The sequence below is a fragment of the Amblyomma americanum genome, chromosome 8, assembly GCF_052857255.1.
Source record: "Amblyomma americanum isolate KBUSLIRL-KWMA chromosome 8, ASM5285725v1, whole genome shotgun sequence".
NCBI lineage: Eukaryota > Metazoa > Arthropoda > Arachnida > Ixodida > Ixodidae > Amblyomma > Amblyomma americanum.
This window is the reverse complement of record NC_135504.1, coordinates 50,231,011-50,252,335: the sequence shown is the minus strand read 5'-3', so window position 1 is coordinate 50,252,335 and position 21,325 is coordinate 50,231,011. Positions and strand designations below refer to the sequence as shown.

Below are 21,325 nucleotides of genomic sequence, written 5' to 3'. Positions count from 1 at the left end.
TGGTTATGGTGCTCGGCCGCTGACCCGAAAGACGCGGGTTAGATCCCAGCCGCAGTGGTCCAATTTCGATGGACGCGAAATTCTAGAGGCCCGTGTACTGTGCGATGTCAGTGAACGTTAAAGAACCCTAGATGGCCGAAATTTGCGGAGGCCTTCGCTGCGGCGTCCCTCATAGCTTCAGTCGCTTTGGGACGTTAAACCCAATAAACAAACCAAACCAAACCTTGCATGGAGCTCGATGTGTCAAAAAAATCAAATGAATATTTAAATCGGGTCGGCTAAACAAAATTAAAACTGCGCGGTATTCACCCCAACCGCCCGGAGTCATGGGCGGTCACTTTTCCAAACGAGCTCTAGGCCGCACAAAGGAAACCTTCGGGCTGGTGGCTCTGATTCCAGCAACTGCCAGTGCGTTCGAAGTGCCGTAATTTGTAACTGAAGCAGCGTTTGCAGTTTGATTTCGCACTTACCAGGCTAGTCACTTAAGCTGTCACTTAAGCTGTCACTTAAGCGAGTGTAGAAGCCGTGGAAAGCGCGCTGTCTAATTGCCACTGACGTCCTTTTGCATTCAACTGCAGACTCCACAACTGCTTTGTAACGTATCTGTTGCTATGAGCAGCGCTCATAGCGATGACTGAGGAAACTAACCGTGAAGAGAACACGAACAGTAGCTGAAAGGAGATATGGACGTCGTTTTAGTCTTCGGCGCAAATTATGCTTTCTTCATTTCTTTACGAACGTAAACTCAAGAGAACTTTATAATATGCCAATAAAGGTGGAGATTTTACGCTGAAATTAAACATGTTTATTCCTTACGCGTGACCACGGCCATGTGCTGTATGGGCAAGCATGGCCGTTGTAACAGGATGAGGCTGGTGCTTTCGCCTGAAACTAGTTCGTATACTGAGACACACTCATTCTGCTCAGCAAAAGAATATATGAGGGGAGGGTGGGATTTGTCTACCACCTTCTCAGCTTTGCCTTTTTTGTTTAGGAACGTACGTGTTTCTTTTTTCATTATCCTATAGCGATTATGGTGGGAGGTGATTTCGCCCGTGCGAACTGCTTTGGCATTGTCAGTTTTAAGTTTTCGAAATCGGAAACTGCTAGCTCAGTCTGGAGGCAAATGAAACTGAGGCTGGGGTAAGTTGGGATTTCTCCTGTTCTGATAATTTGTCTTTTCAGCTCACGTAAAACAAATGGCCCAGGACAACAGTGTGGCTTGAAAAGAGCAATGCCGTTAGCAGATACGGGCGCTCTCCATCTACTGCTCTCATTTCTTTGGATCACAAAGAACAAACAACCTATAGCAAGAGGTGTATAAAGAACGGTTCCATCATTGTAGCATGTCTGTAAGGAATGGGGATTTGTGCAAGACGCTGTCGCAGGGAAAGCGGAAAGCGTTATGACGGCACTATCTTAACCTTTCTATTGTGATAGAGGGTAAAGAACGTGGCGAGTTGTTCCTAATGCCATTATTGCAGCCTTAGCGGAAAATTGAAGAACCGTCTGCAAAGCCCAAATAAGCCACTGCACAGAACTCGTACTCTCAACTGTATAATGTGCACGCTTGTGGGCCAGCAGGTGATCTCGGGGGTTGAGGGCTTGTGCCTACTACTGGGAAAGGCAGCTCTATGGCCGATCGATGGAGAGAATGTGCGTTCGTCTGCATGATATCGCAGCGTGTTGCGAAAACTGGCGCGTTCGCCGCTGGTAACAAGTTTCTAGTGTTTTCTAGGTGGCCGTTAAGCACAAGTGCTGTTTGTCGAGTCTAGTGTTTGGCCTAAGGCAAGCGCTATCTGGCACACTGTGGTTCAAGTATACCGGCAACTTAAGCACCCGGAGGGAATGGCTATCAGCGTTCTCCAATACTCCTTGTTTTTGGTATGTGGCCGAGATAAGCATGAGAGTTGGTGGTGTCATGGCGGCCGTAATACAGCGGCACGGTTTTGTTTAACCAAGATACTTAAAGCTTTATAAGGGAAACGCCGTTGCTATCCCATGTAGTTATCATTTGCAGATATATTTGTCTTGGCAGTGTTAAACAAGCGGAGCGACTTAGTTGGAAACTAATTCATAGGAGACAAGCGTAGCCAGCGCTACGTTCTTTGGTGCCCTTGATGCGTTTTTAGCGATTAAAAGTGGAAACGAACTGAGAATGTTTTCCTTTTGTTCTAAGCAAGGAGGAAGCAGCTGCCCTCTTCTGCCCGCGCAGGTAAAAATACCAGAACCACGTGCTCAGCACAACCACCATAAATTTTTTAGAGCTATACAAAATTCACCGCAAACACCGCGCATGACCTGCAAAGACTATTATTCTAAAAAACAGTAAAAAGGAGGCCGAGGGATGTTGCTGTAGGCCCATAAAGGCGGTATAAGCTTTGACGCAGTGGTAGCAACAGAGACAAAATGGCAATCCTAACAAATGTCAAAAACAATTTTCGTGCGCCGTATATACAGCCCATTATTCTTTAAAGCGAAAGTTAAGTACGAGGACAGTTTGTTCAGGCCGGAAACTTGCTGGTGAACGACAGATAAGAGTGGAACGTTTCGATAAGGATCAGAGCAAACGGACTTATTTTGCAATTACTAATGGCAGGTTGACGTCCTGTGCACGAAATTTATTTTTCTCTTTCAAATGGTTTCCTTATCCTTTTGTTCTCCTTTCTTCCTGACTATATTGTGTTGGTAGGTCATATTATGATGAAAAACACAACTCAAAATTGCATTCTTCGTCGCTGACGCGAACGAGTTGGTAACCATAGGTAGAAGTACCAACCATCGCTGTACCAAGTAGTGGTGCGATGACCAAGCATTACTGTACGATGTCATTTGCAGATGCTTCGTTTATTTTTCTACTGCTATTTAGCAGCCTATATAGCACGAATGCAGGGTTCGCCATTGCCCGCGAGGAATAGCCTTTCATAGTGTATAAAAACACTGTTTTCAGGCCTCAGCCTTATTTGCATACTCCACGATTGCCTCATTCTTCTTCGACTGCCCATTGTGTCAGAGAGGTAGATTACCGGTTAGTAGCTGCTGATATAAGTGAATGAAATGCGAGGGCAATATCATTAATATGAAATACAACGTTTGGGCATAGTTTATGTCAAAATAAGATCTTTGGGAGAGAAGGATGCATGAAAAACAGGCATGCATCTGTTTAATGCCGCATCTGGTTAGCGTGTCCAGCGTTCTATTGCACGTACCTGACCGCTTTACGAAGACCGGCTACGAAGCAGTAGGAGGAAAACAAGCGATACATCTATAACTAGCGCATCGAGAGAACACCCAGGCTGGTGGGATGAGCTAGCTGCAGTGCAACCATAACGAGGACGAACAAAACAAAGCTTGAAGGAGGACAAACGACAAGAACCCTGCTAGGAAATAAATTTTATTGTTTGGACAATTTTTGTTTTGTTTGGCGTGCTCTACGCCTGAGCCAGTAGGCAGGTGTGTATAATCCGTGTCGTTTTTAATAAACTTTGGTGTATTAGTATAGCTGCTATCTACATCCCTGGTTCTTCCCTCATGGTTTGTCACGTTGCACATTGAACTCGCGATTGTGATTCCCTTCATTTCTTTTATTAAAGAAGTATCTGCCTCTTTGTCTTTTTTCGAGGACAAAGAAGGAAACACCTCCGGCTCCTGCAACGGCACCATCGAAAATGGAATCGTCAAACCTGCTCTGCGAGGCATGGACATTCCAAAAGTCGACTTCGGGACGTACATGAGGGACTCATGGCTGCAGTATGGAGACAAAACGGCCGTGGTGAGTGTGCAGAGGAGTTGTCACTCTTTTTCACTTGCATACCGCGTCCATGCAAGGACTGCAACCACGTGTCTCGCGACGACTTTATCGTTTAATCTTGCGCGCCATTGCGCTCTATTTGCGGAAAGGTTGTGCAGGTTGTAGAAAAACATTGCACAGCATGCGCTCAGCCAACCTGCGCATAGCAAAGACATTTTGCTCCTGCCGTAGCTGCATGATAAGTGCTTGTTTATTTTCAGTTTAATGTGAATGATTGTTCGTTTTTTATGCTCCATAAATACCGCAAGATGAAGTCGTGCAGATGTCAGAGCCGCAGGCTTGGTTCATGAGCTTGTTACTTTGTTTTTTTTTTTCAAATAACCGTGTTTTCAAGTAACTGTGTTTATGTTACCGTTTACCGGGCCCGGCTAAGATATCTGCGCATGCGCCGACACTTACCGGTCCGCTAGCACTTTACGGAATCTCTTTTAGCGTTGCGGAGAGTTAGCGTTCGCTCGTAAACAAATATGATGGCGCACTGCACGGCCGCTTCAGACCAAATACAGCACTGCCGCTGCGTTATTCGGCGCTATTTCTCAATATAAAGGAAGGAATTCGCTTTTAATTCGCAAACTCTGACTCATACGTTGAGGTTTGAGTAACAACTAGGCCATGGTTTTAAAAGAATTTCCAAATTCTTGAGCAGTTAAGCCTAACAATATGTCGTGTACATAGCCAAATAGCAACGACGACACTGCAGCTCTTCAGTTTTATGCCCGATTTAACATTTTTCTGTACATTTCATGATTTTTTCCTTCAAGAAAAAAGACTGGTAATTCCCTTACTATGTGCATCGGTAATTGCAGAAAATAAAAAGTTTCTCCAGCCTGGAGTTGGCGCGCTTTAACTTACTGTCACTAGATGACACCACTGTGTCACATCCAAACGCAAAAAGAAGCGACGATGCGGCACGGCAAACAGGTGTCGTTGTTGCGCTTTTTTACAGCGTTCGCAACGCAACATGCGCTGCGTATGCAAGCTTGCTGAGGTCTACGTAGTGAAATTGTCTACTGGCCAGGGCAGGCAAAGGTGTCTAGCTTCAAGGGCACATTTGAAAAGCCGCTGATCGGCTGTGAGCTGAAGTGTTGTCAGTACGTCTTTATATGCAGAGAAAAAGATTATTAACGTGCATGCAGCATCTAACTTCATAGGAATGGTTGCAATGCATCCGTATTTTTGTTTTCAATAAAAGCTGGGCATCTGCCATTATCATCAGTCGTTTTAGCCTTACGGTAACCTGTTACGGGAGAGACGGCACGCTAAAACGTCTTCTGGCGTGCGGCGCTCTAACCGGAAAGTCCGGCGTCCGGTAACACGGTAACGTAAACACGGCCACGATATGCTATAACTCTCTAGTAATGCAGCTATACTTAGCGTCCATGTTCCGTGAAAATCTCGTTTCAAGCGCGAGGCGCCAAGTCTCTGAAAAGTTTCACGCAGAGAGTTATCTTCCTACTCCGAACGGCAATCTAATCATTATGGCCCTCTGCATTCCATAGCTTCGTATTAAAGTGCACAATAGTATCGCTGTCGTTCTGACACAGGACTGCGGCTGTGGGTAGCGTCTGTTTTCTGCAAAAATGACGTTCTAAGGGCCAGCAGCAATATCTTCCTAGAATGTGCGTTGCTTAGCGTCAATGTCTCACTCCGAACCCAAAAGTCGTGTTCGCAGTCGTCTTCATTCCGTACGGAGCTTCGTGTTAAGGTGAAAAATAATATTACTTGCGTTTCGACAGAAGAATGCAGCTGGAGTTAGCGTTTGTTTTCTGTAAAAAGGACCTTTTGGATGCGAGGACGGAACCCTGCTTCGAATGTGTCCTGCAGAGCGTTTTCACTCCCAGCGGAAAAACCAATCTTCACAGCCGTGGTCATTCCGTAGCTGGCTGTTAAAATGCGCTATAATATCACTGTCGTTAACTCATTGGAATGCAGTTGTGGGTAGTGGCTGTCTTCCCTGAAAAAGACGCTTTAAGCGCGTAGAGTAAATCGTGCCTCGAATAAAGGCTGCAGAGCGTGATTGTCCAACTTCGAACAGAAAAGCAGTCATGACAGCCGCCTGCATTCCATAGCCCCCCATAGCAACAGGTGCAATTCTTCTGGACGGCCACGTGCCGCAAGCTGCCACTGCGCACGTCCTTTTGGTTTTTTTTTATTTTTTTTTGTGGGGGTGGGGAGGAAAATGGCGTAGTATCTGTCCCACATCTCGGCGGACACCTGAACCGCGCCTTAAAGGATGGGATAAAGGAGGGACTCTGAGCGGAATGGAAGAAAGAGGGGCCGTAGTGGAGGGCTTCGGAATAATTTCGACCACCTGGGCAACTTTAACTTGCACTGATATCGCACAGCACAGGTACGCGTTTGCGGTTCGCCCCCATCGAAACGCTGCCGCCGCGGTCGGGGTCGCTTGAAGCTGCGCTGCCTATCGTTGTTCGTACAAGATTCCACTTTGCCGACGTGGCCTACGCAACGTCGTAATTGCAGGAGATAATTTTAAATTTTGGCGTAATTGGCAAACCTCGTACCGGCGATGTCTTGAACCACAAACTTACAAAAAACAGGTGTCGAAAATTTCGAATCTCGTTTAAGGGGAACTTTATGCACTTTGGCAAACCCTAGATGTCTGCCTGGACGAACAGAGAGGCGTACGGGCACCGGATGGGCAAAGTTTCCGGACTGACAGTTGGAAGTCGAAATGTAGTGGTTAAAAGCATTCCTGCTTTAAAAACGGCACAGTGGTTACTCCTGTCATAACTGACAGCACCACCCGCTATGTGTGTGTAGCATTACGTTTGTTCAGTTCTTCCACACTCTTACCTGAACACATCTCCTCTGAGGGCTACTTAGATAAATCCTCCTTAATATCATGTAGCTTAGCTGTTCAATTGTTGCACGCAGAAGTGCACACGGAGATCCTCATTGGAACAAAAATTGGTATTTATTTACAATGTCCCGAAATCATGGATTCATATTAAGCAATTTAATTTTCTGAGTGATCCTCGTCGTGTATCTCTAGACTTTAATAAATACGGTTCTCTCTGTCTTGCTTCCAAAATTAAAGCCAGAACGTTGTGATTTCCTGCGCTCGCTTGAATTTTAGTTATCACATTTTTTCATAGATACCGCGTCTGCATAATTTCAGCCATTTTCAGGACCTTTACAGAAATGAACATTTCTTTTTGGTTCCCGGGCCATAATCGGTTCCTTTCACCTGTGGTAATCGGCCTAAATTGAAGCTGGTGACATGCGGCGCACTCTTTCCGGTACTGTGTTCTAAACAATCTACTTTTCGACTAAATAAAACTTTGGCTTTGCTGGGCATTGTCTTAAAACAAATAACGGTTTTTGCACAATGAACCCGCTTCCCTGCTTTTACGTCATCCCTGGCGAGCGTTTTTTTTTTAATGATCGGATGCCGTAAAATAAAACAGTGTGGAGGAAATGCACCGGGTTTAGAAAGTAAAGAGTTTAAAAAGTATAAAGGTTTTTTCATAATTTACACGTTGCAAAAGCCTATGTTTCCCGATCTTCGCCCAGTGCTTTAGAAAAAAAAGAACGTAATTTTCGGAAGAACTCGTTTAACTTCTCAAGCTTTTCGAACAAGCGCTGTGCACGAGACCAATGTGGTGGCACTGAATAATCGCAAAAGGAATGGCCGCGGGTGTCGGAAACTCCTCTTGTCGAATAAAAATATTTACACATGAGCATGATTCTCTAAATATTTTGCGTCGTTTCTTAGTTTCTTAGGTAAAAAGTCGTGGGATGCTTTTAACGTCATAAAAACAGGGCTGTCGAATATTCTGCACATGCCTGACTGAATGTGCACAAAGTATGAATGAACACTGTGCTTCTCCAAAAAGTGAAATTGAAAACAACCCTTTCTGCGTAGCTTACGTATATACTGTGTAGAGGAGTAGTTAGCGTTGCATCAAATCTGTCCTAAATAAAAAATTGCAGCAACACAAGCGAAACTCTTGATGCGACCACTTCAAAATGCCATCTGCACCTACTACCCAGAGGAACTGCTCCTTTCATCTAGCCTTTCTTCTTAATCTTCCTAATATTCCAATCTCGCATGGATTCCACGAATAACCAAATAGCCTTTCCTTCTTGTCTAAGCATGTTGTGCACGGTTTTAGAAATGGCAATATTCTATGTTGCTTTGAAGCTTTAATATCCTTTTGGTGCAACAAAATCATTGGAGGCACTTCGATATCTCTTAACTGCGGGGAGGCGAAAGCCGTTTGCGGCTCATTGCACTGATCTGAATTTGTCGCGCTTGAATTCATTTCACAACAGCGGAGAAGTGCAGCTGGCGCGAGCGTTGCAAAGGAAGCGTTCACGTCACGGTGCGCATGCGCAACGTGTCAGTGATCTTAAGATGGCGTGACCTTAAGATCACTTCACATCACAAGGTCACGTGACCTAGGTGGCGATGTAACGGACGGACGGCCACCACGAGTATGAGCCATTAAAGGCTATCGCTTTAAAAAGCTATGAGCGCCCTACAACTGGAAACGTCGCTTAAAGCGTACCGAAACGACAATTAAACAGGAAACTTCCATAAGGTCTGCAGCCATTTCAGTGCGTGAGCACCGTTGAACCTGCGGCACATGGCCTCATAAAGCACACCGTTCGTAGCTCGCCACTTCACTGCCTCAGTTCCAACTGCAGTACATGGTCATGCACCTTTCGACAGTGAAGAGGCACGCATCCACGGCTGGTGCAATAAATAGCAAACTCCGTGAGCAACTCTACTCAGTGCCCCACCATTGGCAAAAGCTTTCCGATCGCGTGGGAGCCTCTCACCTTAGCGGAAGGTGCTCACGCGTGCAAGTCAGGAAGTGTTTTCTCTTTCCCTAAGTATTTAGAATCCTGCCCAGTCTGCTTTCAGTGTTGTGGGGCATAATAAGTCAGGGACCTGTCGAGTGCACGCAGAACTGGAAGAGCACGAGTGTGATGCTGCTCACTGAAGTAGTTTAACGTACGCGGCGCCTTCTTTTTAGGGTCAAGGTTAGACTAGAACTAAGACTGAGGTAGGGTAACATCAATAGCACCGGTAATACTGCTATACATATTTTACAAACCGAGCTCGGCGCCAGGTGCAGGTTCACACTCAGTTCCACAAAATTTCAAGATTGAATCAAACAGGAAGAAACTCTAGAGAGTGCTACTACTTATCGCAAGTCTACATTCTTTGGACATCGCTTCTGTGAGACAACTGTGGAATATGATATAATACTGTTAAAAACATTTTGATGGGCATCGTTGGTGTATTTTTCCGACTCGTGGCGAGGTCTAGCTTCTAAAGTTTTTGCTGCGCTCGCACCGAGTATTTAAGACTGCCCTAGAGAACCAATGCGACGCGTTTTCACACTGACAAGCAGAAAATTACAAGCGCCCCGAGGAGGGATCTGCGGATATAGTAACAGTTGCTTTTAAACCCTACGATATGCCAAAAATTGTGTTCATAAACAAATTCCCGCTGAAAAAATGCACATGTCACAATTTCTGGGTATGTAAACCTGTAATGCATGGCATGTTATTTTGATTCTATATAATCTCGAGTACCTGTTTTTCTTTACTTGACACTAACATAAGTGTCAGATGGAGACGCCTTATTATTCAGTCTTCATTGAAATAATTCTGCGGTTTATATATACAATAGAGAACAAAAGGTGATATTTCAGATTTGGAATTTAACTTTTCTAACAGAACTAAAATTTACGCACTATGTTCGTGGCAAGACAATATAAGAAATTTTACAAAATGGCTACCACTGTTTGTAACCGTATTAAGCGGAAATTTGTTCTCACAGCAGGTTTATTCACAGCAAGTTCTTACAGGAAGAACTGCTTCCTACGCTGCGTGATAGTATCGGCTAACATATGTTTTTTTATTAAGAAATTTGGCAAGAAATTCAAGACTGCCAATAATAACCTAGCGTATCAGTACTTCACACACAAGCTTTTTCTGGCGATGACTTCTTGACTCCGACGAAGCATAGAGTCCATAAGCAGTTTCTGCACTGTCTGACCGGCGCTGTTGGCTTTTTTTTTGTCCCTCGGACGATGCGCGGCGCTTATGCAAACATATATCATTCAAAAAATCTCAGAAAGCTGCCGTGGCCGCTCCGTAAAGTCCGCCGCACTCTTCATTCAATTTTTTAAAAGCGTAGAAGACTGCTTGTGGTAGTCATTCTGTTTAAACATATCCAGATACCAGATTCTCACATGCCTATGGAAACATAAACCTTTAAGGAATTGCCTAATCGACCTGTTTGCTTATGGTACTTTAAAGTCACTCAAACCGACAATTACCGCAAGCGGAGAAAGCCTCGTGGCATTACGTTTAAGTCTCTGTGGCCTAACGTGGGACGTTTATATATATGAATTATGCTCGGGGCGACGTATAGAACTAATAGCATCATTATCGCATGACAATAACTTATATTCGTCAAATGAAATCACTATTTTTCATTCATGACTTTTCCAGATGTCCATTTGCCTGTATCTTCTTGACAGCCAAATTCTAACCACAGATGCGCGTGCTTTCAGCTGGGCCCCTGTGGGTTAGTTCAGCACATTGCATATGACGTCTCACAGCCCATGGGGCTGCTGTAGACACTGATAACCGGGCTAAATCTTTACAAATTTTGATAACACTCAATCTTCAGCTGTATAACCTCGCGTAAGGAATGTATTCCTATACATTCAGTACACATTTGCATATGTGCTGAAAATATTCGCCCACAGGGTCATTGCAGGGGAGGGGGGGGGGGGGTGCAGGAAGGTGTACCTCAATAGTTTTCGTAGTTTCGTGTAGGCAAACGAAATATACATAACAGTGCGAGAAAAAGATAAGTAAGGAATTGCACTAAGCACAGAGGAACAGGCTGCATACAAAATGTAGGTGTTATAATAAACTGCACACCTCCAACCAAAATTTTAACTGTAACCCAACGTTTCGAAGCCGACTCGGCTCCTTCATCAGGGGTGACTAAGGGCAGTAGCTAGCGTCTTTTAAGTATGGAAGGGAGGGGGGGGGGGGGGTGAAAAGAACGACAGCTGTGTCGCAAAATGCGCGGGGGAGGGGTATGGGGGTTTAGTTTGTTAGTCACGCTGGCGCACTGCAGGGAGGTGCTGAATGGCGACTTTTTTTCGTTGAGTTGACGAGCGAAGTCCCTGGGCATATACTGGGGGCAGGTTTCCTTTTGTGCGGTTGATATTGTTCGGGGTGGTTTGGATATGCCAGGATTCCAGAAGGAGCCTCTTGTGGTAATTTGTTTCGGTTCCGAGGATGGGGCCCCATCCTAGGATGGAGGGAAGTGACGTTGCCACTTCCTGGGCGGAAGTGACGCCACCAAAATAAGAAGGGCGTCACTTCCGGTAAAGGCATAAAAAGCTTCCATTGCTATCGCAGAGCCGACACCTAGCAGAAAGAGAGCAGGCTGATGGGTTTTTAGGCAGCACAAATCAAAGTGAGCAAGAGTTGAAGGGCCGCCTTAGTTTGCGAAGACGATGTTTTGACAACAGGACTTGTCTTTGTCTGGGCAAAGCCATGTTGTCGAAATGTTCGCGAAGCGAGCTCAGGGTTTCGCCTAAGCTGTTGTTCACTTTGTTCTCCGCCTTCAAAAAATAAAGTAATCATATGTTCCTGTCGATATCTTTTGTTGCATTAACCCACCAGTTTTCTCTTTTGCATCGCTCTTCGAGTCATGGTGCACTCGTCGTGAAACTCCGATGTGAGAGACATCCGGTTTTTGTTTCTTGATCTCCTGTGCTTCAAGTGAGTTTGTAAGAGTACATTGTATTCGTATACTTTGGTCTCCTGGGTGCGCAAAAAAACTCGCTTTCACAGTGACTGGATGACAGGTTTTCATTCCTAACATAAGAAATTGTTTTGAAAACGTCTGCGGCAGTTGCTTTGTTTGTCCTCTACACTAATTAGTTAATTCATTCATCTTGTTACAACCTTTCGGTAGGCTTTTGCTCGCCGTTTAAAATAATTTGAAGCTTACGCTCCCCTTCAACTTCCCTGCAACCACTGCACCAGCCGCGCTCTTCAGAAAGCTTCATCGATTGCCTTGAAATGTTCCGTCCCGCCTGCAACAAAGTTTTGCGAATAAGTTTTTTTTTTCTACGAATGCTGTGGCGTCTCACCGTGTTTCGAAAGCATGCGTCCATTTGTTTGTTTACAAAAAATTAAGCATATGTTAGCGTACGCGTTACGGGAGCCCCGTTGCTTTGATGCTGCAAGGAGACCCTAAGGGCCGTGTCGATGACGCTGGCTCCTCACTTTGCGCAGGTGGACGACATGTCCGGCGAGAGCTGCACTTTCTCCGAGCTGGATCGCCAGTGTAGGAGCGTGGCGGCTGGCATGCTGAGCTTGGGATTTAAGCCGGGCGATGTGGCCGCCTTCATCTCTACGAACACCCTGGACTTGGTGGTGGCTCTTTTCGGCGCTATATTCGCTGGAGCCAAGGTCACGTTCATCAAGACAAACCTCACTGGACGTGAGTTGCTGGCCGATAAAAATGTATCGGTAACGATATCCACATGGGAAACAGCTCCCAAAACGAAGGCATCATCAAGTCTTTAAGAAAGCTTGTGAAGGGGATTGGTCTCGCTCGGAAAGTTACAAGCCAAGTTCTGATAGCAAGCTATGGATACATGATGTACTATCTATTTAATTTTGGAATTAGGACTTACTTTCTGTATATCATCGGTTCCCCAAGATTTCCAGTCGTACTATGCGCCCTAAGACTTTTGTGGTTTGTGGTTCATGGGGGTTTAACGTCCCAAGGCGACTCAGGCTATGAGGGACGCCGTAGTAAAGGGCTCTGGAGATTTCGACCACCTGCGGTTCTTTTACGTGCACTGACATCGCACAGTACACGGGCCTCTAGAATTTCGCCTCCAACGAAATTTGACAGCCGAGGCCGGGATCGAACCCGCGTCTTTCGGGCCGGCAGCCGAGCGCCGTAACCATTCAGCCACCGCGGCGGCTAAGACTTTTGAATAAATAAGTTTTGTATAGGAATCTTGAGGAAGCTTAGGTCATGAATGATACAGGGTGACCTGCTTGAGAAATGTGTCGCACTGAATCGCACCCCTTCGTAACAGTAAGGAGTACTAGGCTTTGTTGTTGATCGTTTGGAAAAAAATTGAAATTTCTGGTTGAAGGGACATGGTGCAATATAACATTCGAGCATTCTCTTTTACCGCCGTTAAAAAACATCGTTGTACAAGTTGTCTCACAGAAGCCAACAATTAATTCTCTGAAATAAGCTTTTTTGAGCTATTAATATCGCATCTGCGCATTGGTAACATCAGTCTTGATGGACGTCTCAAAAAAATGCGAACAATGTTAATTAATCACACGCTTAACTCAATTTGACTACCTAGCTTTTTAACTATTAGAGATAGGCACTGCCTGTCAACGGAGATCTCTACCCTGTCATTAGTAATTGTCTTCAGTTCTTATAATTTAGATAATGTGATAGCCTATGACATGTGGCTGAATAAATTTTTAAATTTTGGCGGGTGATTCCAAAATTGCGCGCGAATGGTGCGCGCCCAGCGGTGTCCACCTGCGTGCCTGTCTATGGCGCATGTGTCAGGTGGTCTTTACCACAACGCCTCGGCTTGTGAAGCGGGCAGTGGCGAGCAATCTAGCGCACCCGGCACAGAGATGTCCACGTGGCAAGTACGCCAAGCACTGCCGCATTCAGGTTGGGCATCGCCGTAGGCTCACAGTCGGCGTGCAAATTTTAATTCGCGCGCGAAATTTCTAAAATTTTCTGAGCCACACAGCCAATGTAAACGGATTATCTAAACTATAAGAAATAACATCGCTGTTAGTAATCTCCAACTGTAAATATCTAATTGCAACGAGTCCCAAAGTCTACTGTTAAAAAGATTACTTTTTCTATTCAGTCAATGATGACACATTTGAAACTGGCGTACCTCAACACTGTTAATACAATAACGCAAGTGTCAAATATTTGCCTCAAAAAAGCAATTTTTTTCGATCAGTCGCTCGGTTCCCTGAAACACTCGTTATAAGCGGCCTTTCTCTTCAAAATTCGTTTCTAATCAAAAATATTTTTTGCTAATAAAAAACAAACAAGCATATTTTCTGGTTGCAGTGCAGAATAAAATATGGTGACGAAATTGTGATGTATGTTGCAGTGAATTTAGATGTTTCATTTAAACGCTATTATAATGTTAATAATTAACAAATAACGCTAGATATGCTATAAACCATAAGCCTTTTATTCAAAGTTAGCAATGTTATGATATTTAGTTTCATACAATTTTAAACTTTTAAAATGACAACTATAAGACATAATTACACATATATTTCAAGCATACAGTTCTACAACTGTCTCCATGTTCCTGCAGGAAATATATTCCTCAACTCACAATACTTATGACGGAGGCCAAAATTCTAGAGGCCCGTGTACTGTGCGATATCAGTGCACTTTAAAGAACACCAGGCGGTCGAAATTTCCTGAGCCCTTCACTACAACTTTGGGACATAAAACTCCCATAAACCATAAACAATTAAATCTTTTCGACTGCGGCTGCCATATTCAGCATGCACAGCGCAACTGTGTTGTTACAACTTTTCGTATTCCCCATTCGCCACTATAACTCATGGTACACACTTTAATGACGTCTATATAAACTTGGCCCCATGTTATCCATTGGAAAGTGAGTTGCATGTACTGCCACTGGTGTGCTGTTCAGCTCGTGCCGCCCTTAATGCATTTCTTCACAAAGCTTTCATTAAGTTGTGTTCCTTCACAACTGGCGGGCCTGCACGCTCTTGTAACTTTACATTGAGAAAGTTGTATTTATTTAGCGTAATGTTGATTTATGCCTATGGCGTGTGTGTTTTAAAGGTTGTTTAAAACGTTGCAGAGATATTAGACAAAACTACAATAAGAGCAATACATTAACGTCTAACAAAACCAATAGGGCAACATTGGCGCGATGTTTTTGGGCTACTTTTGGTTTAGTTGTAATAGTGAGCTCTTCCAAGCTTGAAAGTCTGCTTCTGAATGCTCTTTCGATGCTTAAAACTTCTATAATGAATAACTGTAGTAGCGAAATTGAAACTTCAAGGTGACGATATGTGCTGCCCTCCACCTTGGTTCTATTGAAGGAATTCTGCTAAGAAAAAGCACTCCGCCTCATTACTCGACCTTGAAGCACCCTTTCAACAAATGTTAACACAGTGCCCGCCTAAATCAATAAAATTGAAAAGCCCGTTAACGATACAAACGGAATTATCTTTCCTCATTACAGGGGAAGTTGGAAATCTGTTCAACAAGTTGCGCCCAACCATGGTTTTTTGCGATAGCGATAACACCGAAAAAGTGAGAGAGCAACGCGAAATACTGACATCAGTGAAGGTAAGTTATTTCTATGCTATCTTAGTCATCAGTCACACGAAAATGAACAGGATCAAATATTTGCTCACTACTTAGTAAAGCTATTTTAGGAACCAACTTTAGTCATTCCTTGCCAGACGCACTACACTTTGCGGTCGACCCTCCCATATTTCCACGAGAAAATGATTACCTTCAATGTTTTTGGTGAAAAAAGTACTTATTTCACAAAAAAGAGAACAGCAGGTCTATAATGAAATTTTTTAAACTGTTTATTTTATTTCTTAGCTGGATAGTATTCATGAGCAATGTTTAAGCATTGCACTTCAGGAACAGGTAAAACTGAGCAACGAACAATATTATTGTCCATATTTAGCTCTTAAATTTTAGCAAAAAAATACTATTTTTTAGTTTTTTAATAGAAAATCTAGGTTTCATTTCTCAACGCTATAAAAGAATTCCTCGGCTTGCTTGGTTATTTAACACGTGGTAGGAATTTTTGACCTCGAGTAGTACCGAAAATATTGCGTATTTTTTGAAGCAGCAAAACAGTGTAATTTATTGAGATTCAGCTTTAAATTTCGCATAGACGTGTTCTAAGTAAAAATACAAAATGCATTAGACAGCTTCGGTATTTGCAGTTGCTACCAATCGTTTTTGCTGGTGAAATTTTATTTAAACGAGAAAACATTTTTTTTTATTTAAACGCCATCGCCGGCAGTCATTTTTCTCCCGTAATAACATGCAGTGAACTCACGATGGAGCTGGCGTTCAAAATCCTGATCGAAAGAGCGCACACACGTCAATGCGTTCGTGCTACGACACATTGATTTGATGTGGTAATTGCTCTTCTGATTTCCTTATGGAATGGCGCCTAACACTTTACCTAGCAGTGCAGCGATGGCGTAGGGGGTAGGATATTCCCGTTGCTTGCAAGAGAACCAGAGTTCGAATCCCGGTGCCCTGCAATTCTGCACTGGATTTGAAAAAAAAAATCAGCTTGTCGATGGAACTGCACAACCAGGCCTGGGGTGCGGCCTGATCTCAGAGACCACAACCGACAACGCATTCCATAACCGGAACAGGATTTGGACATCCTGGTTGTGTACTTCGCCGCAACCTTCTATGAACAAACCAATTAACCCTCGGCCCCAAGTCCCCAGCGGCTGCGGAGCAACTGACCGAGGCGCCGGTCACACCTGCGACACAGTGGAGGGTACTAAAAACCACTGCCTCCGGACAGGCCGCCATTGGAATCTGAAACTGGCAACGTTTAACGCTAGAACTTTATCTAGTGAGGCTAGCCTAGCAGTCCTGTTCGAGGGACTGTGGGGTAGTAAATGGGATGTCATAGGGTTTAGTGAAGTTAAGAGGACCGGTGAGGCTTATACAGTACTAAAGGACGGGTGCACACTGAGCTACTGCGGATTAGCGGATAGATGCGAACTAAGTGTTGGATTTCTGATCAATCAGGACATAGCTGGCAACCTAGAGGAGTTCTATTGTAATAACTGAATGGTGGCAGCTAACGTAATTAGGCTCAATAGAGGGTACAAGCTAAAGCTGGTGCAGACCTACGCGCCTACATTAAGCCATGATGACCAGATCGTTGAAAGCTTCTATGAAGACGTGGAATCAGCAATGAACGAAGTAAAATCACATTACGCTGTACTGATGTCCGACTTCATTTCGAAGGTGGGCAAGAAGCAAGCTGGGGACCACACTGTAAGCGACTGTGCGATTGGTTCTAAGAATAGCAGGAGAATGTTATCAGTACATTTCGCAGATGGAAATAGTTTACTGATCATGAATACCTGCTTCCGCATACAAGAAAACAGGAAGTGGACTTGGAAGAGCACCAATGGCGAGACTAAAAATCAAACACACTTCATATTATGCGCTTACCCTGGCATCGTGCAGAATGTGCAGGTCCTCGGAAATGTGCGTTGTAGCGATCACAGAATGGTAAGGTCTAGAATTAGTCTAGATTTGAAGAGCGAACGCAAGAAAATAGTGAAGCGGAAGCGCCTTGATGAGTTAGCGTTAAGAGGGAATGCAGAGGAATTCTGGAATTCGATAAAGAACAGATATTCGGGTCTAACTGAGGAAGACGACATTAATGTTCAAGCAATGAACGATAATCTCACGGCTATTATTGCGGAGTGCACCGTAGAAGACGGCGGAAGGATGGTTAAGCAGGATACCGGCAAGTTACCTCAGGATACGAAAGATTCGATTAAGAAACGCCAAAGCACGAGGGCGTCAAACCCTACAGAGAGAATAGATCTAGAAGAGTTATAGAAGTTGATAAATAACCGCAAGGTAGCTGACATAAGACAGTTTAGTATGAAGAGAATTGAGCATGCTCTAAAGAACAGAGGTAGCTTGAAAACGGTGAAGAGCACTAGGCATAGGTAAAAACCAGATATATGCGTCAATAGACAATGAGGGCAGTGTCAATAGCAATATGGATAAATTACTTAACATAGCCGAGCAGTTCTACACGATTCTATACAGTAGCCAACAAAATCAGAACGTTAATAAGAGAGACAGTTGAGCACAGCAATGTGTCATTGTGTCAGTAACAAAAGAGGAATAAGGAAAGGCTCAGCAGCAATGCAGAGAGAAAAAGCAGCTGGTGAGGATCAGGTAACAGCAGATCTGTTGAAGTACGAAAGGGAGATTGTGCTGGAAAACTAGCCATTCTGTATATGCAATGCCACATGACCTCCAGCGTACCAGAAGCTTGGAAGAGCGCTAATGATATCTTAATTCATAAGAAAGGGGACGCCAAGGCCTTAAAAATTTACAGACCGATCAGCTGACTGTCTGTTAACCTGCAAAGCATATACTAAGGTAATCGCTAATCGAGTCAGGGCAACTTTAGACTTTAATCTACCAAAGAATCTGGCAGGCTTTCGTAAAAGATATTCCACAGTAGATCTTATTCACACCATCAATGAAGTGACAGAGAAATTCACAGAATATAACCAACGCCTATAATAGCCTTCATCTCTTATGAGAAAGCATTTCACTCAGCGGAAACCCCTGCAGACATGCCAGCATATCGGAATAATGGTGTAGAAGAGCCTTATGGAAAAATAATGTAAGATAGCTATAGCAACTGCACGGCTACCATAGCCATACATAAAGTCAGCAATAAAATTGCAATAAGGAATTGCGTCAGGCAGGGAGACACGTTCTTGCCAATTCTATTCACAGCCTAATTACAAGAGCTATTCCAAAGCCTGAATTGGGAATAGTCGGGGATAAGAATAAGTGGGAAATACGTAAATAATCTTCCATTTTCTGATTACATTGCCTTGCTGAGCCATTCAGGAGATTAACAGCAAAGTATGATCAATGAGTTAGACCAGCAGAGCAGAACGGTGGATCTGAAGATTAACATGCAGAAAACGAAAGTAATGTTTAACAGTCTAGAAACGGAACAGTAGTTCACCATTCGTAGCGGGGTGCTCTAAGCGGTAACGGAAAACGTCTACTTAGGGCTGGTAGTGAGCGCTGATACGGATTATGAGAAGAAAATCGTTGCGCTAGGTAAACATAAAAGTGATTTACAACAAATAATACCTGGTGTTACGCAAGGATCTGCATTAGCGCCTATATTGTTTTACATATATGTGGAGGAGTTGAGCAATGCCTGTAAACATTTCCGCGTATTCCAGTATGCCGATGACAAATTTCTGGTTGGTACACACAGGGACTATCCGAATGCAATATCATGCGCACAACACGACTGCGAGCAAGTCACGAAGTTGTTCCGCAATAACTTAATCACAGTGAACAATAAAAAGCAATCAGTATGTTATTTCTCAAGAGTTACTAATTTTTTTTTTCAGCGAACGGACTGTGTACAACGTTAATGTCCTCCCATTTTGCATATTAAAAAAAATTGTCCTGTCTATATTCGCAAGAAAATTTGCACGCCTTGGCCTACAGTGTGTTGCATTACGGCATATGTTGCTTTCATTTTTGCTCAACCATTTGGAGAAAGACGGTCAACTGTATAGTAAAACCAGCCCTTAAATCTGTAATGTACGGTATGACACGGGATGAAGATTGCAGTGTTTTTCAATATTTGCTGATGCCTGACTTTAACCATCTGTTCTTTGAAACAGTTATGTCTAATTATATCTGGACGAAACAGTTTTGTATACCTTATGTTCTTGTTCGCGATCTTCGTAATCAGGATCACTTTGTACCACCCAAGGCACGGACCAGATATGGCAAGCGCCTTCGGAAGTATTATGTGCCGCAGTTCCTTAACCAAAAGAACCCCGCCATCGGTCATCACCGCAGTTGCTGAAGCCCTCCTACGAAAAATCCTATGTTGCATGTTTCAAAAGTCGTGTGAGCCGAGAAAGCTAACCGTGAAACCAGAAGTGGTACATAAGCTTATGTTCACGGGATCGCGCACAATGTGAAAAACGCGGCGAATCGACGTGACATTCGAGTCGTGTTTTCTGCTCCACAAAAGCTTGCACAGGTAAGCGCGCGTTGCGAGCGATGAAAAGAAGAGGTGTTGCTATAAAAAGCATGGCAAGCATTATTTGAAGTTCTGTATAAATGTTGTTTAGCGACTATATTTACAGCGAAGATATTATGCGCCTTACGTGTTTTCTTTGTTTATTAAATATTATTTATACATGTAATCCACCCCTTATGTAATACCCCCGATCCCGGGGGCCTTTAAGGTAATAAAGTGAAAGTGAAAGTGTACGAGATGCCACAGAGCTGCGGGAAAAGCACATGTGGGCCAAACATTGCGCTCCGTAAATGACCGTTCAGCTGAACATGCACGACCGCGAAAAAAACCAGGAGGTGCGCATCTTTCAAGGCATTGCGCAAAATTCGTTCTGGGTATCCGAGCGGCAGAACATGCGCCGGCGGAAAAGGGATGCATGCACTGCAAGACGTGTGAGCCACGACTTTAATAGTAATAATTGGCTTTAGGGGAAAGGAAATGGAGCAGTATCAGTCTCATATATCGTTAGACACCTGAACAGCGCCGTAAGGGAAGGGATCAAGGAGGTAGTGAAAGAAGAAAGGAAGAAAGAGGTGCCGTAGTGGAGGGCTCCGGAATAATTTCGATTTGGGGAAAGGAAATGGAGCAGTATCAGTCTCATAGATCATTGGACACCTGAACAGCGCCGTAAGTGAAGAGATAAAGGAGGTAGTGAAAGAAGAAAGGAAGGAAGAGGTGCCATAGTGGAGGGCTCCTGAATAACTTCGACCACCCGGGGATCTTCAACGTGCACTGACATCGCACAGGACACGGGCGCCTTAGCGTTTTGCCTCCATAAAATCGCAGCCGCCGCGGTCGGGTTCGAACCCGGGTTCTCCGGATCAGTAGCCGAGTGCCCTAACCACTGAGCCACCGCGGCGGGTCAAACCACGACTTTGGGAGATAAAGATTCTGGGTGGGAGCAGAGATACAAAGGCGCGGGAGGTTCTGAACGCGTACGACATAAAAAAAGAGAGGAAAAGACTGTGTGAGCGATACTTCCGTCTGCCTTTTCAAGACTGAGATGTCATATCGTTAACGGTTTAGTTGATGCCTCCTGTTCTTGTTTCTGCGCATGCGTTGGAATTCTTTATATTTGCTGGCTTGGTAGCGAAAAAAGTTAGATGAAATCAGCGCTTGTCCTGCGTACGTCTTGTGTTTGTCTAGCTTTAGCGCCTTTCTTTTCTGTCTGAAATCGTCGTCTTCATCAACTGGTATTACTGTCGAACTAATATCGTCCCCAGACGTGCCGACGCCATCAAAGTATACAATGAGACTACAGAGCCTTGGCACCGACACATCAACGCTCAAATTTCGTATTATGGAGAATCGTAATCGTTAGTATGTTTTAGGTGACACATGTGCCCCGGAATCTTTTTACGCCTGGCGTGCCCTGTAGAGTTCACGAAAAAGCATTGCATTATTTTGAAATATTTGCAATCGTTAAAGCTATCAAGGCGCAAAGAAAACACATGCGCATTTTTTTAATGTATCTCCCGTGGATTTAAAGCGATAGAAGTAAGGAGCAAGGAGAACATACTTCTCTGTAGGTGATCGTTTTCATTCTCTCGAATTTGTTTTGATTATTACCGCC

At 44.0% G+C, this 21,325-nt stretch overlaps 1 protein-coding gene across 5 annotated transcripts in view; it reads left to right on the top strand.

Annotated features, from left to right (window-relative positions):
• LOC144101598 (luciferin 4-monooxygenase-like) overlaps positions 1-21,325 on the top strand; it is an 86,288-nt gene that overhangs the window by 46,863 nt on the left and 18,100 nt on the right. For 3 of the 5 annotated variants that reach the window (XM_077634742.1, XM_077634743.1, XM_077634741.1), the window contains exons 2-4: positions 3,623-3,772; positions 12,116-12,323; positions 15,124-15,230. In XM_077634742.1, the coding sequence (XP_077490868.1) occupies positions 3,623-3,772; positions 12,116-12,323; positions 15,124-15,230 (465 nt within the window). The remainder of the gene's footprint in view (positions 1-3,622; positions 3,773-12,115; positions 12,324-15,123; positions 15,231-21,325) is intronic. The other 2 variants (XM_077634744.1, XM_077634745.1) reach the window with 1 other exon arrangement.